The sequence below is a fragment of the Drosophila biarmipes genome, chromosome 3R (genome assembly GCF_025231255.1).
Source record: "Drosophila biarmipes strain raj3 chromosome 3R, RU_DBia_V1.1, whole genome shotgun sequence".
In the NCBI taxonomy this organism is placed as follows: domain Eukaryota; kingdom Metazoa; phylum Arthropoda; class Insecta; order Diptera; family Drosophilidae; genus Drosophila; species Drosophila biarmipes.
This window is the reverse complement of record NC_066616.1, coordinates 7,329,326-7,353,990: the sequence shown is the minus strand read 5'-3', so window position 1 is coordinate 7,353,990 and position 24,665 is coordinate 7,329,326. Positions and strand designations below refer to the sequence as shown.

Here is a 24,665-nt window from a genome sequence, read left to right as displayed (position 1 = left end):
GCCAAGTAAACATGATATAAGGTGGCTGCGAATTTGAATTTAAAATAAAGCTGCACCCCAGCAGGGGCAAGGCGCGGCGAACGCAAATAATCCCACAAGATTCATTGTTCGGCCTTTATGACACGCACCAAAAACAGTTGCTCGCCTGTGCATACATGTATAAATAAAACTTCCTCGGCGCGGCGCATTAAAAAGCAATAAAAATAAATATGGGCCCTGGGAAACCGACACTCCAATCGAAATAAAACTTCCAACGACGCGTAAATCAAAAATCACGCGCTATAAAAAAATTAGGCACCAAATTTATACGCATCGATTTATGTGCGTTTGTGCCCAAGAACGTCTGCATCGCCATCGCCAGCATTTCCTCCGCCATAATCTTTTCCTGCATTTAGCGCCTCCAGCGAGGGGGAAACTCGACTAAAATAAAAACCACTTGAGAGATTTCCCGATTCTTGGCATGTGCGTGGAGCGGAATACTCGAACAAATGGATAGACCTCCAGCTAGGGAACTCTTAATTTCCATATCGCATGCATGCGCTCCGAGCAGCATACATTTTTCCCCATTGAGGGAAGCTTAATTGGTCACTTTCAGGTTCGGAAAGATGGTCAAAAATTTGATGTTGAATGGGAATTAATTTTTGTGTGGTCGGACCACGAAGCTCTTGACGAATTACATTTGACGAATGTCAATCCATCAATTTCATTGGGTGTGAAAGTTTCCAATTGAGGAATTTCTTAGTTCTTTTAACGATGTTTGGTTCCAAAAGAATGTGTCTTAGGAACACATTTGTTCCCCCTAAGCAACTGCCTCTTCAAAGCTTCGATCTCTGGGTTTTTAGAGTATTTTCCAAAAGATATTTTGCTTTAAGAGATATAGTAATGCACTAGTATTCATACGGCATAATTTATGCCTTCTTCCGCGTACACCGTCTCTTACAAACTGGATACAATCACCATGACACATGATTATCGTGTTACTTATAATTATTCAGCATGTTCCTGGATAACCTGTGCGCCTTACCTACTCAGCTTTCAAAATCGATTACAAGAGCACACATAGCTTCCTTATTACATGAATGTAACATTCATTTCTGGTGATGGTTGGGGAAATGAAAAGCTTTTCCCCAGGCCACCGTCAAGAGTCGCCGGGCCATGTGTCATTTATTATGTCATGAAGGCTCTCCTTAGAAATTCAGCATGCTCGAAAGAATCTAAATCAAAATGGGGCGGCTTCCCCGGGAGGCGGGGCAAGCTTGCGAGGCATAATGCAATTTTGATGTTGTGTAAGCGCTACTCTTAGCCCATCATCTATGCTAATTAAGTTAATTAAAAAGTACCAGCAAAGTATTTGCACTTGGCCAACTTCACGTCATAATCAAAGTGGAGGCGGCGGCGCATCGAATGGAAAATGAAGCCCAAGTCATGTCAAATGCTCTTAAAAAGCCACGGCATGGGCATCCCCAGCCCCCAGAGATTCTGGAGCTGGATGCTGGATGCTGGCTATGAAGCTATGACGATGATGTTGCCAGCCACACAGTGGAGTGTCTTTATTTAAAAATGAAGAGACCGGAGACGGGAGACCGAAGACCGGACAAAAAAACGGGGCCAATTATAAGCTTCATCATTAATTTGAATAAAATTAATCCTCCCAAACACACACAGTCATAGAGCGAATGGAAATGCCACAAAAGAAATGTGCCACAAGAAGAAAAATGTGTCCAAAGTGGAAAAGTGAGGGGGCGGAAGACAGCAGACGGTGGCAAATAAAACATTTAGGTGGAATTATAATTTTACTTTGCTTATTTATAATTTACGTTTAAAATGTGAAACACCTGACAGCTAAAGAGAATTTATGTTTGCATGTTTTCCATTAATTTATTTTTCCGAGGCGAGGCGAAGGAGCTCCCGTCCCAAGGAAACTGAAAAAGACCCACAACTCCAGCCTCGAACTGCACGAAAATGCACAGCAGGAGGGGGCTCCCGGGGGCGGGAGGAGCACAGGAGGAGCCGCAAGACGGCACATTTCGCTATCACGTTTGGACTATAAAACAGGCCAGCCCAGGCCACGCGGCCCCATCCCCAAGCCCATCCCCACACCCGAACCATACTGATGATGTTGTTGATGACGTGGAGCGCCGCTGCATAGCACCGCCAAAAATGGCAAACGGGCGACCCAAGACACTGGTCCCAAGCAGAAGGCAAAGCACAGCACTGGGAGAAACGGGGCACTCGAAGGAGATGGTGTCGACAATATTTAGTGATCCTATGGGATACAATAAAGATCGGAAAATGTACATACTTTCTACTCAATTTATCCTGAGACAAGACTAAACTGGATTTTATTATCAGTATTTTAAGTTTACAATGGGTTTTAAATTTTTGAACATCCTTGCAATTTCTATATTTAAGGATTTTATTTTATTTCCACCAAGATATTATTGAAGTCTTTTTAAAAATGAAGTAACAACGTTCCCAATAAGTGGCGCCCAAACAGGAAAAAGGGATGGGACTTTAACTACCTCACGCTTGTATTTCAATTCTAGTTTTTTGACTCTTAAAGATTGAAAAAAATTCTCTAAGGCGTTATTGTACCTCAATTATTCTTGGAATTCTCTCTAAATATTTTAATGCCTTGACCCATTGATAAGAAACAAGCGGATGATACAACTAGCTTAGCGTCATTATTACTCCACAGTTCATGGAAAAGTTATTAAACATTTGAATGCCTTCTGATAAGAAGTGTGTGCCAGATCCAAATGGGTTTCTCCGAGTGTAGCTCTGGCACAGACACAAAGACAGAGGCAGACGGACACGGAGACGTCCCGACGCAGTGCAAAAACTTGTCAAGTAAATATAAACGAAATGTGTGGCACGGCACCCGGCCGGGTCCGTTTCGTTCCGTTCCGCCTCTACTTGCTTTATTTTATTCCCGTTTTATTATTATTTTCACCAGGCCAAAAGACCGAAAGACGCAGACGCCGCAGCAGCAGCAGCACCAGCACCAGCACACATAAAAAATATTTTTATGCAACATTTTTATGATTTCCGTCTGGCTGCGACAGCGGCATGGTCACAAAGGAACTCCGAGGCACACGGTCCGCTCCGGTTCTGTATCTGTATCTCATTCTGTTTCTGTTTCCGATTGCGATCCCAATCCAGGGCAGGCCGGGCCAGGCGAGGCCATCTCCTTCACCTGGTTTCAATTAAAAGACACTTTTCTTTCATGTGACGGCTTATTTCTCATTACGTTCGGCCATGCTGCTTGTTTTTATTTTCATTGGACTCCGGTTCTAGGATGCCGAATCCGAACTCGAATCCGAGTCGGAATTGAAATTGGAAAACTGCGACTGGGGTTGGCTGCTGCTGGTGTTGACGGGCGTTCAAAGTTTTCTGGAGGGGCGAATACGAATGGAATGGATGCGTTCGCTCCCTTGTCTCACTTCATCAATCATTAATTTCGTTTATTTTTAGTGAAAATAATCACTTTGGGCAGCATATGTGACCGAGCAGCGTTTCGCATGTGTTTGCCGAAACGGGAATGGGGTGGATTTCGGCCGGGGGTTGGGTAAGAACCGCACAAAGAGTCTGCAAGATGCGCACGGTCGAATAAAGAACCACCTCCTTGCAATTATCAAATGGACTCTGTGCCCTTCGAGGTTGCGTGATGCTCTCTGCCGTTCGGTTAGGTTAATGTGTGTGAAATGACTTTATTGGTTTTTCAGGTGGTCTGGGCCCGGATAAGTGATGGCCTTGGCCCATGCCACGGTCTATAATGGACACATGTGTCCCGGGTGCTACGGGCGGGCGGTTGGGGGAGTTAAGTGCGACTTAGATGGGATAATAACGCAGGGCTTCCAAAAAGGGGGCTGAACAATTAGGCAGAACTCAGTCTGGTCAAATTGATCGATAATGGGGAAGTCTAAAATAATTACTCTGTAGGGAAATAAAACAGTCCGCAAGTCTATTAAATTAAGGATTGTTTGAGGAGGGCCATCAATTATCGCTAAAGACCTTATATTTCATCCTCAGAATTCACTTTGCCTGTTTTTCCTATGACCGTATTGAATTAAGAATAATAAAGCAGTAGGGAGTAGTAGTAGCCTCTATAAAACACTGTTATATAAATATATTATCATAACATTGTGTGCCGGCTTGCATTCTCAACGGTTGTGCAAATCTTTCCTAATTTGTATGAAGCTAGTAAACATTAAGATAAACATTTAGATTCCTCGAATTCTAACGAAATAATCTTCCGTTTTTTAATATAATAAAAACAAGATAGCTGCGACTTTTTATCTCAATGAACAATTTAACAATGTCCAGCCCCACCCAAGTTAATTAGGACAGAATGCCCCCACAAGCTAGCAGTACTTCAGAATGTACAATATACGTTGTACGACACTTTTATCTTTTTTCAAACCCCTCCGTTTATGTGACACATCTGCCTCGTCGCATACCCGGCAGCTACCTTTCACAACCCATCGTGCGTTTGTCAACTTTTGCACAACGCTTCCTGTGGAATACTTAAATCCTTATTCACTCCAATGACTAAGAGGCATTTCTTATCGCCGCCCCAGAGCAACGAACCGAGCAATAAATATAAATAGAGAATTTTCACATCGGGCAAACAAACCCACACGCACCTCGAGGTGAATTAATCAACAACTCCGGACTCCGGTCTCCGGAGCTGCCTCCCCTCCCGGAGTAATTCCCCTAATGCAATACATTTCCGCCGTGCTGCGGGCTGTTCTATCTGGTGTATGGTATCTGGTCCCCGGTATCTGCCTTTTGGTATCTGGAAAGGCCATGCATATACATTGGTACCAACATGATTTTTATCTACGTGTCGATAGCATAAATATGACGGCTGGTCAGGAGGAAAAGCGGGGGGCGCTAGTGCAATTGCAGTGCGCACCTCATTGAACTTTTCAGACAAACACAATTTGTCCGATAAGGAAAAAAAGCGTCTACACGACACCCGCAAAAGGGGCGGCCGCCGCTGGGGGCGGGGCAGGTCGGGTCGGTCGAACGGCGCGCGCACTAATGGCCACCATTAATAATTGAAAAACTGAAACAGTCGAGCATGTGAGCAGCTGAAGGATGGTGGCGCTACGTGGGGGGTGAGCCGAGAGGAGAGCGGCGAGGGGCAGAGGTTGGGTCGCCAGTTTAGGGGTTGGGGTGACAAAATCTATAACCAAAAAAGTTATGAATAAGCGAACGAGTGGAGAGCGACGTCGGCGAGTCGGTGCACCGGGAAAAAAAGGCGCTGATATCGATAAAGATAAGATAACTCGAGATTATGTCGAATCCAAAAGTCTAGAGCTGTATGAACTGGAACTTCTGTGTCTGTACAAGAACTTTTCAACCAATAAGCCAAGTTTTCCTTATAAAACTGATGATTAAAAGTTAGTTTAAATGTAATCCTAGTAAAAATCGTTCTAAACTTGGCAATGGCAAATCCCGATGCTTTTTAAAACCGTTCGTTTAAAAAAAAAATCATTTTGATTGTATTTTCATCGTCAATTTTAAAACATATCACTTAGTTTATGAATACTACGTATGGTGTCAACTTAATTTGCAACTGATATAGGCGTATTTAAAACATGGCTTCGATTAACTATTTTCCTGAACCCTTGTGCCATTGTGGATTTTTAAACAGAATAGTCGAATCATTTAAAAAAGTATCTCTATTTTTTTTGAGTGCACTGGTCCAGTTGGAAAACCGACGGATCTAAGAAATAACCAAATTTTTGCTGTGTACAAACCTGTTCTCTGGCTTCGTTGTTGTTTTTGTAGCTGTGGTTGTTGTTGGGGCTGATGCTGCTGCAGATGTAGTCGGTGCTGTTGCTGTTGTAGTTGTAGTTGTAGTTGTAGTTCATGGCTAGCTGATGAAGCTGCGGCGCTGCAGCGACGCCGACGTCGCGGCGACAATGTTGGAGCTTCTGCTGCTGCTTTTGCTGCTGCTTCTTCTTCGCCTGCTGGGGCTCTTCTTCTTGCCGTTCTCCTGGTTTTACCCGTTCTTCTTGTTGTCTTGGATTTGGACTCAGATTCGGACTCGGATGAAAACGCAGCAACAGAGGAAATCGCGTGCAGAACGCAGCCAACGCATTGGGAGATGCAGGAAACTTTTTCGGTTTTCCCGTTCTTTTCTTCTTTCCTGCTTTCCTGCTTTTTATGCTTTTTGGGGAGCCGAGTCGCTGGGTTTCTGCAAGTTGCCCAGTGATTTTTCGTTGGATTTTCCGCTGCAGGGCAGCAGAAAGCGCACGAAGCGAACCGAAACTGAAACTGCGACTGAGGCAGCGAGGGTCGTGCAAAATCGGGTATTTCCGAGGGGGGTGCTAAAATATTGGAGCAAGGTGTTTCCAAACACACAGCTGCGGCGAATTCAATTCGCCGGCGTTCTCTGCGCAAGAGCGAGGCGGCAAGAGCGGAGAGCGGCGCTACATTTGCATGGTTGTGCCGTTGTTGTTGCTGCTCTGCTCCACCACCACCGTTATAGTTTCGCTTCTGTGTTGGTCTTGGGGATCTCTTTCTCCTTCTCCTTCGCCTCAAGTCTGCCCCTCTCCCTCTCTCTCGCTCACACTCGCAAGGAATCGAATTGAAACGAATGCTCTTCGGCGAATAATTGGGTTTAGATACTTTTCCAGCAGACAAAGTTGTTTCTTTTTTTGCACTTTTTATTGATATTAATTAAAGCGCATCGGTCGAATCACACTCGCACACGCACAAGAAACGCACACATTGCGGTTTTCCAAGCCGCACACAAAGTTTTTCCTACTGGCAGCGTTTTATTCCTTTCGAATCGCCAGACAATTGGCATTTTTCGTACCGAATTTCACTGGCCTCTTTGTTTTATTGAATTTTCACGGAGACGAGACGCTCTCGCACGCAGAGAGACCTTCGCTTCTGCTGCAATACACACCACCTACGAGCCAGGGGAAATTGTATCTATGGGCTGTGTATCTACGCGGCACGCGCGATACGTCCGCTCGGTTCGGTTTTTCGAGAGAGAATATTTCTTTTTCGGTAATTTACGCTTAGGCGACTAAAGATTCGTATCTTACAGATGCAGTGTGGCCGCAGGCCAGAGTTTGCGGAATCCCAGAGATACTTAGCAGGGACACTAACCTTTGTACGGATCGTTGCCAACATAAAACATGCCAGGGGGGAACTTTTTTTTACTTATTTAATAACAAAAACGATCAACATTTGAGACTCGAATAAATTTTATTAATGAAGCGCACTTATGGCACTTTAACTTTGTTAGCCTCACGTGCGCAGTCATATTTATTGGCAAATCAAGGAAATTAGCATCATGAACAACAACAACGCAAACAGTGATCCAAAAAAGTTGACTTACCTATTACCATAATTACTTATACATTTTATTAAATTGTTTTTTATGGGCTTTCTGTAATTATGCGATCACAACTGACGGCGTTACATTTTGTTCTTTTAAAATTCGACGAAGTTGGAAAATCGACTATTTCATAAAGTATGCACAATCACAAACGGCAATTAAAAGAAAAAAGAAGAAAATCGGTGCAATATTAAATATAAGCAAGCTCTTGGAGGAATGTAAATATTTTTGTCAGCGCGAGGACTGATTCTTTTTAAGAATTCAATACAATTAATGTGTGGGTCAACGAGGTTTCTTTTCGGAAACTTTTTTTTTTATTTGCAATACTTTAGACGGTTGCCATTGACTGTATTTAATTATTTTTTTGTAACTTATATATTTCGGCCAGTAGCAGTAGGCGCACCTAACAATCCAAAATCGTTGCAAATACTTAATGTTTTAGTTTTCGTGATAGCCCCAATAGCAATTATACTATCTGGTAAATAAACGTATATCTTATTTAGTTCAAAAATTGTGCCGATACTTGATTGGCTTTTTACTGATCAAAGAATAATTAAATGTTGTAAGCATCTATTTATTGTTCAATTTTTCCAAGCACAAACCAACTTTTTGCAGCGACTGTCTAAATGCAAAGAACTGCGTGCAATAGCAGATTAATATGCCGCACTTTAGGAATTTATGAGACACATTTCGAGTGGCTCGAAAGCTGAATCAGCTCATTCTTTGCCGGGAAACCGATTTGTATAAACAAGACCCACAAAGTTTACTCAAGAAATTAGCAGGCCAGTCATTGTGTGCGGTATCAATTTACGAACTGGCCATGCTACAGAAACAACAAAGGGCTGTTGATATCCACGTTCGTTGACTTTCTGAAAACCAATAAAGAAAATATCTGTTTATAAAAAACTTCATTAGTGCCCTTGACGAAGTCGAGCTCAAGAATAATGATAAATACAAAAGTACACAATCTCCATACGGTAAACCACAAGAACTCGGAATATCATTTTGAAAGCCGAGGATTGCTTACCTGAAATAAAGTAAAGCTTAAATAAATATTTTTTTACACTGAATTAAATATTATTTTACTTTATATTTCACTTCTTTTCTACGGATTTTAATAGATAGAGGTCAGTGTCATGTTAAGGATTGTTAGCACTTACCGATCAAAAATGTGCTTCTTGAAAAATTCCCTTTAAAGAGACTAACACTAGTAGAAAGGATTTTAAATCATACGAAGTAATAGTTGGGATGAAACTTGGCAGATTGGAGCTATCCACTTAATTTAAAATATTCCCCTGCGTTTATTCAACTATATAATGCAAACCTAAAACTCCAAAACTGTAAAAAATGTTTGATAAATCGTAGCAAAAAGGGTACGCAACCTTAAATAAATAGGTATGGGTTGGACTATGTATAAATTTAAGGAGGAAGGTACAGCGAGTTATTTCTAAAATGGAATGGGTGGGGCTTTCTTTGTTACTGCCCAGAATCTTTAGTTTTAGAGCTCGAAGTCTTTGGATCCTCCTTAGTGTCTGCTTTGGGCTGGTTGTTTGTATCGTGGTTGTGTTGCTGATTCTTAATGATTAGTTCCCCTGTCACTGAGCAGGTGATGATTCGAGCAGCGCATCGCATATACCTATTCCGGGCACACAGCCAGTACGTCTTTGAACCACGCGAATTATTGCGATAGTACCTTTAAGATTAAATCTTTAATCAATTAATTAATTATAAAAAAGCTCCCAGTCAGACTTACTCGTAGCCGCCCATGAGCAGTTTCGGCTTGCCTTTGGTGCCCTTGACTATCATAATTCCTCTTTTGCGTATAATATCTGAAAGAAAGCGAGCAGTGTTTGGATTAATAAGTATGAATTCTTAGAGATTTGCAGGTAATTACAAAATGTTCATGCCTTACACGCTTATTTAATGTATGATTTAAATTGAATTTCAACTGAATATGTATAAAGAGTGCGCTTATAGTAAAATAATAGTTAACAAGCTGTATAACTTGTATCATATATTGCATGTCAACATTTTATAGGATCTGTTAGAGTTCAACTTGGCAATTTATTTAATTTATAAAAAAGCATCATGATTTATTCGACAGATACACGTCTTGCGGGTCAATGATGTGAGTGCTTTGCGTATTTCAGTCGGTACACCTCCTGGCCGCTCTTCAGTACGTGGGTGGTGGCCCTGACCTTGCAGTTGGAACTCCTATAGCGGGCACATCGCCAGTTGATGCTGCTCTTCAGCTTGCGATCCATTACGAACTCGTGCTTATCTATAACCAGCTTACGCTTTTTCTTGCGGGTACTACTAAAACTAGCCAAATGTGCAGTACCTGAAAAGAAAGGAAAACATTATTAGTGATTATTACAGGAATAAACTAAAAGTGCTTTAAATAATAAAATTATTTAATTAAAATTAGGTGAGAACTGGAGTTTATTTTTCATACATGAGCTCTTCTTAAAGAAGCCCTAAGTACAGTCGTGGAGATCAAAGTATAAAGTACTAGATACACAGGTGATGTAATAGCTATTTATAGTTGTGACTAATTTGGTAGTTGATACTGATTGGAATTTGACTGGTATATTTACCAATCCAAAATTCTAAAGTATATCCTTTTAAATGGAGCTTGTCGTAGTTGGCAAATTAGTCGATGATTCTCACGTGCTGCCTTCCTTCTTGGCGGACTGGTCGATGGTTATGCTTGCTGGAGTGCACAATCGTTCCCTTAAGCGTGTGGACCCTACCGTGGCACTTCTCTTGGGAGGTGTACTGAGTGCAGCGCCAGTAGGTCTTGTAATTAATGCACTTTTCGCGAACGTATGAGTACTTCTTGTGATACAATAAAACGCGTCCCTTCTGACTTATGACATAGCTGAAGCTCTTATCTAAAATACACAAATGGATAAGTAGTTAGAACAGGATTAAAGTAAAACATACCTAAAAGAGGAAAAATGAGAGGCTAATTACAATTAATTGAATTCATTTGGCCTAACAATCAATGTTCTCTCCATTTATTATGAATGAATGATCCACTTGTCTCTACCGTACACCTAAATCTAACTTTGTGCATCCTAGACGTCGTGAGTGAGGTCATGGAGCTCCTCCTCGTGCAGATCAAAGTTGACGTCGCCGGCGTCCTCCACATCACAATCCATCTTGGCGGACATTTGGTGCGGTTCCCGCAGCGTCTGCGCCTTGCTGGAACTGTACTTATTCCGCTTGAGCTCGGCGTGGATGTGCTCCACCTTGTTGATGATGAACTTGGGCGGCGTCTCCTTCAACATGGTGATGCGGGCGGGACACTTGAGCTTCTTGGTGGCCATTGAGCTGCAACGCCACAGGATCTTCTTTTTGTTCTCGCTCATGATCAAAAAGCGAATGCCATTGGCCATGATGGCGGGGCGACCGCGCAGCGATTGCGTGAAGAAGACCAGCACATCCTCGGGATTGGGCACCTCGTCGTTGGCCAGCACAACTGCAAGAAAGCAAGAAGGGATTAGTTATGGTCGAAATTGCCGGCGCAAATAAGTGTACATTCAATAAATTGGACAATTATGTGTTTTCCTTATAGGCTTCTATTTGTTTTATTGACATGCTTTGAGATGCTCTTAAATTACATATCGAACATGTGCGCCATGCTCTGCGGCAGACTTCTCACGTTGGACACCACCGGAGTCCTCATCTTGGGGCCCTTTCCCGTCAGTGCTTTTCCCCTTTGCTTGGCCCGCATGTGGCAGTGGTCGTGGATCTGGCGGAAGTCGTTGCTGTTCGTCTTGCTCATGCAGATGAGCACCGGGCACTTGGTGTGGCGATAGTACCAGTGGCAGCGCCAGTACAGGTTCGTGCGGTTTATGTTGTTCCGGAAGAACTTCATCCCATCCAGCCAGAGCAGCTGCCCACCGCGTTTGGAAACGGAAAACTGGATCTGAGGATTGTTGCCGCGGTACTGGCCGTGCCCGTAGTCGTACTCTGGAAGTAAACCAAGAGAGATTATTCAGTAAATAGTTCTAAGTTGGGGATAAAATAGGTGACTAAGTTGGTTTAGCTAGATAGTTGCAGGTATTGAAAAACATTTCACATTGCTTTGCTTTAATACACAAGTTTTACACGCTTATGGACTAGGTGGTAAGGAATTTCAATAGTGGCTAGAGATTTCGGTGCTTTAGCCTTGATTTTATATCGAGGAGCGGTGGCGGCTCCCGAAGAGGTGGGATTGGAGGGGCTTCATGCTCCGCTTCCGGACCAGGTCCACCATCCGCCTCCGTCTTCCGGTGCGCCGATTCCTCCGCTTGCTCCTCATTCTCAACAGAGTCGTGTAAGTTCGCTTCTCCGCCAGCCAGTGGCTTGATCTCGATGTCATTGCTCTCCGTGTGCTGGTGCTGGTGACAAAGACGCAGGATAAGGGTGGACTCGTCGTGGATGGCGATGGCGGGACAGCGCTCCTTGTAATAGTTCCGACACTTCCAGTACTGCAAATGACCGCGCTTCTTATTCCGGAAGAAGCGAAAGCCATTGATCACCAGCAGCTTGCCACCATTCTTCTTGGAGTCCGCAAAGTCAATGTGAAAGGCTGCGGATGAAAGAGAAAGTCCAGGTTAGTACCAGAATGAACTGATGCTTCTACGCCAGCAGCCTAGGTGTATCCTAATTACGGATAAATATGCAGTTCGTCATCGAGTAGAGATTTAAAAGAAAGTGATTTATTTTAAAAAGGGTAGTGAAACGTTTGGACGCTTTGAACAGAATGCACTTAAATGTAATCCTTGGACGAGTCTAGACAGAGGGCCTTTTTCTCCCTCTTTACAATAACGGGCAAGCTGACGTTGTTGTTGGGAAACTTCCGACTATGGTCGTGCTCGTAGGAGCACTTGATGATGCGCTGCTGCGAGTGTTTGTCCATCGCGGTGACGACTCGAGCTCGACACACTGTCACATCCTGTTGAAGGAACAAGGGAATATGACTTAATTTTTGCATTCCGGCTTAGGAACTCTAGCTCTAAATATTTTACGTATTGTGATATAAAAAATTCGTGAAAATCTTTCTAAGATGCTGGTTTATGATTATTGATGATTGATTTATTAATTAATAACACACACACTTGAAAGGCTACTTTAAATATTTTAAAAATGTAGAAATAAAAAACTAGTAAATATATAAGAGCTTTTGATTGCAAAAAACACTATTATTCTATTTCAAAACCAAAGTCAGAACTCACCTTTTTTGAGCAGATCCAGTAGGTTCGAGAGGCGGAGCATCTATTTTTTACAAACTTCTCATTCTGAAACAGCAGCACGGTCCTTCCTCGCTGACCTGTCCCGAAAACTGCCAGTTCTGAAAGGATTGAACGGATAATTAGTCACTGCGTTTGAGCTCGGAACGTACTTAATGTTTCAGGAAAATACTGGTGGGTGATCACTAATCTAGCTTTTTAGCGAAATCGTGTATGTTTATTGGTAATAAAAACAAGTGTGTGCACGTTTACAAATGATTGTGCACGCCCGAAATGGCCACATATGTGGGCTTGTTCTTGTGGGTGATCATGTACACGCCGCAGTTCAACCGCTTTTTGGCGCACACCCAATAGAGGATGTCGTCGTAGCTGGCTCGCCGTTGATAGCGGTCTCCATCGTAGACCAGAATGTCGCCGCCGCTGGTCCGCTCATAGCGCACACGATCCCAGTCGTCAAGGGTGCGGACGCACTTCTGCTCGGGCGCCAGTCCGCAGCGCACCTTTTGTCGTCCTACACCCCGAGTCTTGGGCAGGAAACTCTCGTTGCCAAAGTCAGCAAGGATACTCGGATTGAGGTCAATCAGTCCTGCAATGAAGAGGAAAACAGATCTAATGGTTAGTAAATGCATTAGATAAGTAAAAAACGAATTAAACAAATTAAAATAATATTTAAATATAAATAAATAATAAATGCCAAACACAGATTGAAAAAGATGCCAATAATGGATATATATTTATACAAATTAAACAAAAACCAATAACCAGCCATGCACCATGATAATATGCACTCCTATGAGAAGGAACATAAATTAGGGAAATTATTTGAAATTAACCTTGATAAACACTTACCTGAGATTTGAAAAGTTGAATCTGCTTCCTCCTATCTGAAAACGGACCAACTGAAAATCGTTCTTTATTGCGCAAATGCTCGAGGTTTAATATTCTTTTCTAAATTAAAGTAAAAGCCTTATCCAACTCTAAGATATCTAAGTGGCCTCAATCAGCCAGCTGAATGCTTCTTTTGATCTAGGGATGATTGTGCACACCGCTGACCGCGTAGCGGGATTGTCCGTTGGGCAGGATGTGGGTGATGACGCGGGAGCGGCACTGCTTGCGCCACTTGCTGCACTTCCAGTACACCTTGTCCTTGTAGGAGGCGTTGCGCAGGTAGCGATGCTCGCCGCAGTGCAGCACTCCGTTTCCGGCCGCCGAGCGAACGTAGTGCACATCCTCCGTGGACTTGGACAAGCGGACGCGCTTCATCAACGGGTGGTTGTCGGATTTCGCATGCGGCACAGTTATCATTTCAAAGGTGGCTGGAAACCAAGAAATAAAAGAGTTAGTTAAGGGCATGCCACCAAATAATTAACAAGAAATACTTAAGTCTTAAATTAAATGGGTTTCTTGAAGTACACAGGAAAAAGAGTTTATTATAAATTCGCATATCAGTAGTCTACTTCTAAAACGCAAGTAATGGCTAGGGGTTGAGTATCGACTTAATGCAGGTTGTGCAGGTCCTCGATGCTTAAGTTAAGGGTCCGCAGTTCCAGCGTGAGATCCTCGTCGGCCTCCTCCTTGACAAAGCCCGTGGCCAGTGTCTTTCCCGACTTGCTGCGCCCCTTCGACGGGGCAGTGGTCATCGAGAGCCGCTTTTTCCGCTCCGTGTTGAGACACGTGTGGTGACACGATTCCAGCACAATCTTGTGAACGCCTTCTACGACATTGGTCACTACCCGAGCGTTGCATTTTGTGCTGCCCTGGAACGGAGTACAAGAGATATTTTTGATTTCTGTCTCAACCTGTGTTTTTTTTGTTTTATTTAAGTATTTCGATGTGGGAACAACACTCAGTCGAGTTGGAAAATAAATACCACAACTAATCAGAACAAGGAACTTTGTATGACCCAAATATGCACTTCACTTTTTCACTTCTTAAACCACAATATTAATAAATCGAATCTCCACATGAGCTCACCTTTTTGGAGCATATCCAGTAGGTCTTCAAGTTGCTCCTACGATTCCTCACGTAGTTGTGGCCATTGAACGCCAGCAGTTTGCACCCGCGTTGTCCTCGAATAAATGTCAGCAGGCTGTGCTTGATGGCTCCCTTCATGTCATCCAAATCGGGGAATACTGTAAGAAAGCGAATTGCCTGTTAGTAGGTTTCCATGCAAAATGTACAACTTGAGTGGGAGAGTATGAATACCATAAAATACAGTTTGGATTTTTCAGATTTATATTCTATAATAAATAGGCAATAAATTGATTCTATACAATGGACAGCCAGAGTTGGCTGGTTTTCTATGGCTGTTTAGTAGGGCGGATGGTTGTGTTGGCCGCACTTAATGGTCACATCGTGGTCTTGCACGGTAACCACCCGGGCCTTGCATTTGTGGGCCCCTGCGCGAGCGCAGGACCAATACGTTTTGGATCCCGTGGACTTGTTTCGGGTGAAGGTGAACTCTCCTATCTTCAGCTTTCGGCTCCCGCGAAAGCCGGTGATGTACGAGTAATACGAGACGGATTCTGTGAATGGAAAAGGGAAAGCTTAGATTAGTTCAACAGCAACATGAGCTTACAGGTCTAAAGCTAGCAGGCAGAGAGACGCAGACGAACCATACTCTTATCCAACATGAACTTTATTGAGTCAGACGAAAGTTGAGGTGATGCTATATCATACAATTTGGCTTAAGACTAGAATGCTAGGTCGCCGTTTCTGGCCCTGTCGTGGCGACGGTCTCCAGGGGGTCTTGTCGACGCTCCGCCCGCGCCGCTGCCTCCGCTTCTGCCCGCTGGCGCTTCAGAGAGCCGTACTTCCGCGCCTTCGTTATGACCTCGTGGTTGTGCTCGCTGTTCAGGATGGTCAGGGTGTCCAGTTTGGTCTTGAGCCGCGCTCGACAGCGCAATACGGCGAACTGCAAGGAAAACCATATTAAACACTTATACTGATCTACGATCGGTTAGTTCCAAGGACCTTCATACATAATAAACTATAAGTTGCTTATTATTTTATTATTTTTAATTTAGCATTTAATAATAATATTTAGATCATCTTTATTACTTTAAGTTAATTTAGATAAAAAGGCTTTACTTATGCGTAATAATGTATTTGATTTAAGGTAATGAGTTAATGTTACTTTAAGCAAATCTCTATATGAAAAGCCTTATAAAAAATGGATGATTATGTAGTGAATCATAAATCTTTTAATGTAAAATATCGGCACTCCAAACAAAACACTGATGTAGTACTTTAATCTAAATCTAAAGATTTGGCTGAACAACAATGATTCTCAAGGACTGGTCTTGACAGGACTACAAAAATAAACTACCTACTTAGAAGTTCTGAAAATTTTCATTATCGTTAAGATCAACGAATTTATGACACACCTAAACCTACAGCCACATTAACCGCACATCTTATGTATAGGCAGTCCCTGGCAATCTACTCACCTGGCTGCAGCGCCAGTATGTGACGTCGTCCCGGCAGATGTGGCGGTTGAAGGTGTGCTGCTTGAGCATGATCTGCTTGGTGCCGTACTTGCTGACGATGAAGAAGGGCGAGTTGCTGTTGACCACTCCGGTGGCTACGGCGGCGGCGGAGGTCAGCTGCATGGTAGCCTCGCCCAAATCCACGCTGACCTGGTAGTCGAACTTGGCTACAAATAAGGCAGATGGGAGGAGTGTTAGTTGGGCATAGTAACTGGGAGAGATTAGGGCAACAGGAGTTCAGCAGAGAAAATAAAACACTGGGGATTGCTTTCATGGTTTTCGGTATATTGTACATTGTGGTTTTGGCCTATGACTACATACACATCCTACATCCTACATCCTACACCCTAGGGGCACTGCGCACAGTGCTTGGCGTGGTCGTGGTGCCTGGTGAGGCGTGGTCGCCGGCTCAGCTCCACGAGGACGTAGTAGGCCGGGCAGTTCCTGGTCAGGCAGTGGAAGTAGGTGCGGTACTGCATGGCGCGCATTTTCTTGTAGGACTTGCCGCTGACCAAGAGGAACTCTCCCTGGGCGGTGCGCTTCAATCGGACGCCCTCGTTCTGGTCTTTCGCTGCAGGAGATGAAGGATGAATTGGATTGATATGTGAGATGGTGGGTGGCACATGATCAGACTGAGCTTAATCCAAGTAATACACGCAACTAAAGTGTCTACAAATCTCGGTGTTTTCGTTTGGTTTTGGTTAATCTCTGTCTTTAATATGTCGGATAAAAGGCATCCTTGGGCAACAGTTTGGCGGGCACGTTGGCGCCCAGGAACCGCGGCGGGTGGTTGTGGGCATTCTTGCCCAGCTTGATGCCTCCCTCGAACTTGGTGATGGCCCTCGCGGAGCACTTATTCTCGTTTAGCCGCTTGCCGTTCCCGTCGGAGCAGATCCAGTTGACCGTGGCCCGGAAGCTGGCCTCCTTCTTGTACATGTAGCCATTGAAGACCAGGTTGAAGCCCTGCTTCTGGTTCCTCAGGAAGAAGTACTCGTGCTTGTCGATCCACAGGCCCCGCGGAATGTCCCCGATGAACTGACCTGCAATGGAGGAGGCAGGCAACTGGTTTTATTTCCCGCATATCTTGGGAGTCGAAAACGTACAACCCAGAGAAAAACACATGGAGTTTGGGGTGCTGAGTAAACCGTTTATTGCAGGCAATTCCCGATACAGTCTACTATTTATAGCCGCTTATTTATATCGCCTGTGGGGAGGTTTTATCTTCTGGTGCCGTAAGGCGTTCGATACTCTGCTATGAGACGGCAGGGTTTACTTACTCTGTGGGCAGCAAGGTAGACTCACCTGGCGTTCTGAGCACTTTTCACGTTCTTTTTTTGATTTCTAAGGGTTCGAAAAACCTGATAAACATCGTCGCAAGAGCACATAGCCACTTTCTTCGTAAGACACATCCTTTTTGACACTTTTTGGAGGGATTCCTTTTTGAGACACCAACAACAACAAAGATGCCAGTTCTCTGCGCACACACGAACACCACCGCCACCGCACAGCCACTCACTAACACTCCCGCTGCAAGTTTGCAGGACGATTTGGGGATCTCCGACCGCTCATTCGCACTGGCATTCTTTTATTTATGCACATCTAAACAATTGCACTTTGCTAGCGACGGACAAACAAATTGTTTGCCAAAAAAGTAAGAGAACAACTACAACAAAGATGGCGTGCCGTTAACAGAACACAAAGTGCTGTTAGCGGGGCTATCGGTTATCGGCTGCACAACATTTTGGTGCGACCGTATTGGCAGCGTATTTTGTTATATACCAGAAAGCCGAGACACCCACCTAACATTTATGATTGACTGTACATGAACTACCGTAGGTATGTCTGGTCTTTTTCGTGGTAGATACCAAAACATACTGCCGATACGGCCCTACTAAAACGGTGGGCGCGTTAGCCGAGACACTCACCTCAAGGTTTGGTGTGACCGCACTGTTGCGCAGTGTCAGTACATGTTATCGATATAACCTCTCCCATCTCTAAAGTACAGTGCTCTTCTTCTTTGAACCGTGTTTTTCTGCATTAAAATATTTTATTTTATTTATTTGTACATTTTCTCCTGCTTGTAGACCAATAAAATAAACAAGAACCAGCAAAAGTCCCTCCTCAGTTGTTTTATTTTCGTTTTTCGCCCGAAAGGCCCGCTCTCGCCCAGATGTTCTAACCTGTTGCGTTTGTTTCTCCAATTGACAGCCGCCACATCCGCATCTGCATCTCGCATCCCACCACGTAAACGCGGCAGGCCGAAGACCAAGGTCGAGGACCTGACGCCCAAGCCGAAGCTCCTGGACAAACTGCACGCGGCGACCTTGAACGAGGAGGCCAGCGAGCCGGCGGTGTACGCCTCCACGACGAAGGGTGAGTGCTCCGATCCTGGCAAGAGTTCTGCTGCTCCTAGGCAATCCCCAAGCTAATGCCCTTCTCCCCATCCGCAGGCGGTGTCAAGCTCATCTTTAATGGTCACCTGTTCAAGTTCTCGTTCCGCAAGGCGGACTACTCGGTGTTCCAGTGCTGCTACCGGGAGCACGGCGAGGAATGCAAGGTGCGCGTGGTGTGCGACCAGAAGAGGGTCTTCCCCTACGAGGGCGAGCACGTCCACTTCATGCAGGCCAGCGACAAGAGCTGCCTGCCCTCGCAGTTCATGCCGGGCGACTCGGGCGCCATATCCACGATGTCCACCAGCAAGGACACCAAGGTAGAGCTGCTGATCAAGAACACCACGAAGCTAGAGGACTCCGATGCCAAGGAGGACGAAGAATTTGAGGAGTTTGAGATTCAGGACATAGACGAAATCGAGTTGGACGAGCCGCTGCCAGAGAAGACGACCTCCAAGGAGCCGGAGGAGGAGGTGGACCCCAATGATTTCCGTGAAAAGATCAAGCGACGCCTCCAGAAGGCTCTGCAGAGCAAGAAGAAGTGACACTAAACACGCCTTAACTTCCAATTATACTTTCTATATTCACTTGAGGACACGGAGGTGGACTCCAATAATTTCCACGCCTATATGAGGGCCTGCAGAACAATAAGAAGTTACCCTGAAAATGCCTTAGAGCTTCACATTATACTTTCTATATCCATTTGGGTTTTACACAGCCCAACCAAGTACTAAATACTTAAGTTTTTCGTAATAAAACGATGTCAATAAATCGGATATTCAAGTAAAACGTTTGATAGATTATAAGCTCTAACTCCGTAATACGTAATGTACTCAGAATCATTCAACCAATGAATAACCTAAGCTTTTTAATGTTTTCCAGTTACACAACACGTCCGCAACTGTGGTCCGCAGATGTTCCTGATCAGCCGCAAGGGCGGCACCCTGCTGACCATCAACAACTTCGTCTACCGGTCCAATCTTAAGTTTTTCGGCAAGAAAAATGATATCCTGTACTGGGAGTGCGTCCAAAACCGATCTGTCAAGTGCCGCAGCCGCCTGAAGACCATCGGCGATGATCTCTATGTAACCAATGGTTTGTGAAGCGAAACAAAGAGGGGAACCGAATAATGCATTATTTTCGTGACCACAGATGTGCACAACCACATGGGCGACAACAAGCGCATTGAGGCGGCCAAGGCGGCTGGGATGCTGATCCACAAAAAGCTGAGTTCCCTCACGGCGGCCGACAAAATCCAGGGCTCCTGGAAAATGGAGGCCGAGGTCAATCTGGATCAGCTGCCCAAGATGTAGCCGCTTCTCGACATTCCCACCCACACGTCCGAGCTATGTTAAGGCTAGCTAATGTATTTCACGATTGTTCTTGCAAAGTATCTTTCTCATTTAGACTGAGTGTCTCGCGAGCCCAGTTAGGATGGGTAAGTAGCCTTTTCATCTGGGATCTCACAGTACCGTTCTTGTAATTCGCAAAGTCCCGGGTCATATTATTTATTCTGTTCTCATTGCTTAGACGCATTCGGCCACGGCACTGACTTAGGCAATGGCTTGTGTTACGTACAAACTATGAACTCGTAATAAAATCAGATGAACATCTAAACGAGTTGGAATTACATGATCTCGCAAACGATTCAAGAGTATTTTCGCTATCTCTAGATAGACCATCTGTTAAACAAATTCCACCTTAACTGCTTTCTTTGGGTAGCATTTTATTTTGTGCGCTAAGTTATAACTAAGGATCGTTTCGCTTAAAAATATTTAAAAATGGAAGAGAAAAATTATTTTTCCCTTAATGATGTTTTTTTGTGGTTTGATTATTCATGATTACGATTATATCTAGTAATCTAATGTAGTTTTACTTAAAAATATTTAATTTTGCGTTTAAGAATATCTGATCTTTTCAAGAAGTGCGTAATATAAGTTTTTTTTTGGTAAGCTATCGTTTGCCTTATTTTCAAATTAAGAAATAGTTCTTTTCAATTCAATGTATGATGAAGCTTGGTGATATTACAGAACACTACAAGTTGGAGTATTCTGAGATCGCATCCAGAGGAGTTAAAGTCCCTTAGCTGCATCGTGAGACTGGTAATCTAGTCTGTAGTAATCCAAGGCATCTTTAGACTGCCCAGCTTTGTCCTCACATTGTTATGGTTGTGCGAGGAGCAAGTGCTTCGGTATTTCACCTCGGAGCCCACCATAAAAGTGGAGGCTCGGGCTTTGCAACCCTTGTGATGGTACATGCATCGCCAGGACCCGATTAGGTTATCCTTTCCCAGAATTCGATGGACGATGAAGTGCTCATTGGCTATGATTAGCTTCGGACGCCTGTGGGCAGCCAGATTGAACTCCGCAGGCCCGTCGTACTGCAGGCCCTTCCTCGAGTAGCGGCGACGAACTGAAACAAATTATGGAAGCTCATGTCAGAAAATGATATTGATTACATGCACATAGGTCATTTTAAAGCTAGCCTTAATGGTTAAAACAGATACAAGATTTTTCTAAGATCGTTTATTTCGTTTTTTGTTTTGTAAAGTGCTTAGATCTATCAGGACTTAATCAACGTTTCACTTAGCCTAGATTCAGGTGGCTCGATTTGCAGAATGTAGTCTTTGGACTATTATAAACTTACCCAAAGATGTATATATTGAAAAATATAGATTTTGATTTGTGATGCTATTCAATTGTTCGTAGTTATACAAATCATATGGCACCGGTCATTGTTGTTACAACTAGCTAAATTAAGAAAAATTAAAGTGGATTTAAATTGTGTCTTTTGAAGCCTACATTGTTTTTGTAAGAATATTGATCGAAAACCTTTAGATAGTGGCTCACAATTGTCCGAAGACTACTCAAAAGATGCTCTTTCGCTCACCGTAGCATAGGTACTCTACATCGACATAAGTTCAAAAAGTTGTTCAAAACCACAGACATTGGTGAGCCCACCGCCCAGGGGGCTAGTAGTCCTTGCTGATGAAGACGGCGCCGTGGGCCTGGTGCTGCTGCATCAGAGCCATCATCTGCGGTGTCTGCACGTGGGGCAGGGAGAGCGGCATCGCCAGTGACATGGAGACGGGCACAGGAACCGTCACAGGCATGGCCAGGTGAGTGGGTGCCGTAGCGTACGTGGGCGTGGGAATCGGCGCCACCTGGGTCATCATCTCCACCGCAGATGTCGTCGACGTGACACCGGGGTTCGGGTCATTCTTAGCCGCCGGCAGGGTGCCGTTGGCCTTGGCCTGGCAGTAAAGCTGGCACAGTGGCAGCAGCTCCTTGTGCCGCCTTTTGATATGGCTGAGGAAGTTCCCCGTGGACTTTGTGGTGCCGGAGATCAGTCCGAAGCAGGTGGTGCAGGTGGCCTGGATGGCGCCCGGCGTCTTCTGGTTCGGCTGGATGTTCTTGTAGAACTTACCGTCCAGAATCTTGGGCAGGGTAAAGGGTTTCCGGAACGATTCATCGTCGCTCAGATAGGTGACGGCCAGAGCGGCCACAGCAGCATCCGTTGGCTGGGCAGGCGTGGGCGAGGGCTCCATTTTGATCTTAACTGCAATATTACAAATACCAGATGTTAGTAGAAAGTTTAAGGTAATTTAAAGCTAGACTAGGTGTAAAACGAACACGCATAACTACAAATTTTTTTTACATTTAGTATAATTTATTTAAATTAGTCTATGTCTGTAGTCTAGGGATTAATTAGATTGGCTGCCTACTGCAGCTCCGGAAACTCGTCCAGCAGTTCAGCCGAGAGATCCACTGAGCTGACCTCCGGGCCATGGGTGTGCGGAGCGCCAGCGATGCGCAGGGTGACATCCTGTATCTTGGAGGTCACCAGGGTGGCACGGCAGCTGTGCTTCACATACCGCGAGCACCGCCAGAAGACGTTCTTCAGGCTCTGGCGGTTCACCACGTACCGATAGCCCTCGAAGACCAGCATCACCCTGCCGCGCTGCGTGGTGGTGTAGTGGATGCTGCCGCCGGTGGTCTTGTCATCGAAGAGCGCCTTCAGGGATTGGAGGACACCTGGAATGGGAGAGGAGCAGGAGGTACGCAGACATTAGTTGGGATCACTTTTGGACTTTTCCGGCTTTGGTACTAGCTACTGCACAAGAGGAGGGAAGAGGAGAAGTTCTGTTACAGGCATTTATTTTCGGTTTACAAACGCAACAAACAATTTAAACTAAAGCCCGGGCTTGACCACCATGACTTTCAGAGTGGACAGCTTGTGGTCAATGAACTGCTGGACTGCGGATGAGGTTAGCTGTTCGCCGCGCAGGGCAAACACTTGGCACACATGGGCTGCAAAGAGAGGATGTGATGTGGGTTTTGTGGCGGGGTAAAGTCTCTGTTATATACTTATGACGTCCTGGAGCAGATCCTTGTCGCTGGCATCGTTCCGCTGGGCCATGAGTGCCAGCTTCTCCTTGCCAATCACCAGATCCATCACCCGGAACGTGTAGATGGCCGGCATGGGGATGTAGGCCTTGGCCAGAGCCGCCTTGGACACAAAGAGGCGACTGCCGTCGAACAGGGGAATGGCATCCTCATCGCGGGGCTCCTTTTCCGTCCCATCTGTGTCCGGTTTCTTGGAGCTTTCCACGGGCTTGGGAGCCTCAGCGTCCTCTTTTGGAAGCTCTGCAATGGCACATTATGGCGAAATCAATTAGAACACTGATCTTTTCGGGGGTCAACCGAAAACATAAACAAAATAAAACACAGTTCATGCGGTTCTCAAGTGGGGACTTTATTTCGGTTTAACTAGCTAGCAATGGCCTACACTTGCAGCACATTTCAGCCGGGGTGGTTCTCCGGACGGTAAGCCCTATTATTTAGCACATTCATTGCTCAATTTCACTGATTCAAACACAAATTATTTGTTTCAGCACGCCCACGAGTCACGGAAAGCAAAGCCAAAAAGAAATGATATGGCAGCAGAAAACCAGGGTTGCACGGGGATACAGTAAGGCGTCGTTAGGGGGCACCATAGGTTGGTTTGACTGAAATAAATATACCTTGTATAACGTTTTTTAAAAAGCAAAAAACATGGCAGTAAAATATACTTTTTATTCTTTCTGTTTTCAAACTTAAATTATAATTGTAAACGATACTTATTTTGAGCTGTATTTGGGATAAAAAAGAATATTTTTGTATTTTATTTTTATTAAGGATAAACTTTAATTTTTGATAACAATTATAAGGAAAGTCATTGGTTGGATAATCAAAATTAAATGGATATATATAAACTACATAATAATAATTTATATAAAAATGTTATATTCTATTAGTAGTTACTGTACCCACGCTGTTGCAGCCCTGGATTTTCCCGCTCAATCCGGCAACTCTGCCAAAATGTCGCCACAGCACGGTTGTGAAAAAATGCAAGTGAATTAGCAAATTGTTAAATTGTTAAACAAAATGTGCAATCAAAGAGCTTAATAGCCTGGGATTTGTGCATAGTGTAGGTGGAATTTCCGCCGTGAAAGAAGAGCCCGCCTTCTAAAAAAAAACGCTCGAGTGTCTTGTGATGAAGATGAAAAAAACCAACGACGCTTCCTCAAATTTCCACAAAAGTATTGCAAATATTGTGTACAATTGTTAAACGAAAAAATGTGCAATTGCCATGCGAATGCAATGTTAATAAAGTATAGAAACTCTGGCGGCGCGGGCATATATTATTTGGCGGATCATCTTGGGCTGTCCAGTTGTCAGAGCCTCCTTCTAATCAATACCCGTTCCTCCCACTCCCAATTGTGTCTTGCAGACGAGCTGGAGGATGACTTCAAGGTGCACCTGCCCCCGCTGCTGGTGGCTAGGAAGAGGAAGACGCTGGCCAGCCACCGCAAGCAGAGCTTCGACCACCTGAAGGTGAGCTTCACCCGGAGCAATCGGGGCAACAACCTGCTGACCATCGACGGGAAGCCCTTCACCCTCAACCGCCGGATCAAGGACGTCTGCTACTGGGAGTGCGTCAAGCTGCGCTGCAAGTACATCAAGTGCTCCGCCCGCGTGGTGACCAAGTCCAATCGGATCTCGGCCCTTCGGGGGCTCCACAACCATCCATAAGTTATGAACTACCTGTGCCATCTCATTAGTCCAATAAAGGTGTTTCCGTTAAACAAATAGCCGTCTTCCGCCTCTCCTGCCGTTGTAATTTCTGTAGTGTCCCCGCAGAT

General features: G+C 44.6%; 5 protein-coding genes across 25 annotated transcripts in view; 3 read left to right on the top strand and 2 right to left on the bottom strand.

Moving 5' to 3' along the window:
• LOC108027191 (uncharacterized) overlaps window positions 1–7,053 on the bottom strand; it is a 32,224-nt gene extending 25,171 nt beyond the window's left edge. For both annotated transcript variants that reach the window (XM_017098492.3, XM_017098493.3), the window contains exon 1: window positions 5,769–7,053. In XM_017098492.3, coding sequence (XP_016953981.2) covers window positions 5,769–5,882 — 114 coding nt within the window. In that variant the 5' untranslated portion in view covers window positions 5,883–7,053. The remainder of the gene's footprint in view (window positions 1–5,768) is intronic.
• Window positions 7,054–8,433: 1,380 nt separating this feature from the next.
• LOC108027157 (modifier of mdg4) overlaps window positions 8,434–24,665 on the bottom strand; it is a 28,512-nt gene continuing 12,280 nt past the window's right edge. Inside the window, exons 5-6 of one of the 18 annotated variants that reach the window (XM_017098403.3) lie at window positions 9,117–9,192; window positions 8,434–9,056 (exon numbers count right to left, since the gene is read on the bottom strand). In XM_017098403.3, the coding sequence (XP_016953892.1) occupies window positions 8,840–9,056; window positions 9,117–9,192 (293 nt within the window). In that variant the 3' untranslated portion in view covers window positions 8,434–8,839. Of the gene's footprint in view, window positions 9,057–9,116; window positions 9,193–9,466; window positions 9,705–9,910; window positions 10,258–10,341; window positions 10,848–10,989; window positions 11,342–11,425; window positions 11,943–12,050; window positions 12,309–12,588; window positions 12,705–12,782; window positions 13,190–13,506; window positions 13,920–14,069; window positions 14,361–14,577; window positions 14,736–14,820; window positions 15,129–15,220; window positions 15,518–16,052; window positions 16,259–16,355; window positions 16,663–16,775; window positions 17,132–20,291; window positions 20,894–21,250; window positions 22,040–22,186; window positions 22,516–22,621; window positions 22,792–22,848; window positions 23,128–24,665 lie in introns of those variants that run through there. The other 17 variants (XM_050889090.1, XM_017098402.3, XM_017098392.3 and 14 more) reach the window with 17 other exon arrangements.
• On the top strand, window positions 17,212–19,257 carry LOC108026996 (modifier of mdg4). Its single transcript, XM_044090806.2, has 3 exons — window positions 17,212–17,223; window positions 18,176–18,464; window positions 18,542–19,257. Exons 1-3 carry the CDS (start codon window positions 17,212–17,214, stop codon window positions 19,024–19,026), a joined length of 786 nt encoding a protein of 261 aa, XP_043946741.1. The 3' UTR covers window positions 19,027–19,257.
• On the top strand, window positions 19,374–21,281 carry LOC108027160 (uncharacterized). The gene is made up of 2 exons (XM_017098414.3): window positions 19,374–19,576; window positions 19,634–21,281. The coding sequence occupies exons 1-2, from the start codon at window positions 19,396–19,398 to the stop codon at window positions 19,792–19,794; spliced, it is 342 nt and encodes a 113-aa protein (XP_016953903.1). The 5' UTR covers window positions 19,374–19,395; the 3' UTR covers window positions 19,795–21,281.
• LOC127010490 (uncharacterized) lies at window positions 19,803–24,612 on the top strand. Of its 3 annotated transcripts, none has more exons than XM_050889092.1 (2): window positions 19,803–19,919; window positions 24,254–24,612. In XM_050889092.1, the coding sequence occupies exons 1-2, from the start codon at window positions 19,916–19,918 to the stop codon at window positions 24,553–24,555; spliced, it is 306 nt and encodes a 101-aa protein (XP_050745049.1). In that variant the 5' UTR covers window positions 19,803–19,915; the 3' UTR covers window positions 24,556–24,612. The 3 variants fall into 3 exon arrangements, 2 of the variants coding, with proteins under 2 accessions (XP_050745049.1, XP_050745048.1); XR_007764668.1 differs by lacking the exon at window positions 19,803–19,919 and adding an exon at window positions 23,837–23,950 and having other exon boundaries at window positions 24,254–24,394; XM_050889091.1 differs by lacking the exon at window positions 19,803–19,919 and adding an exon at window positions 23,837–24,062.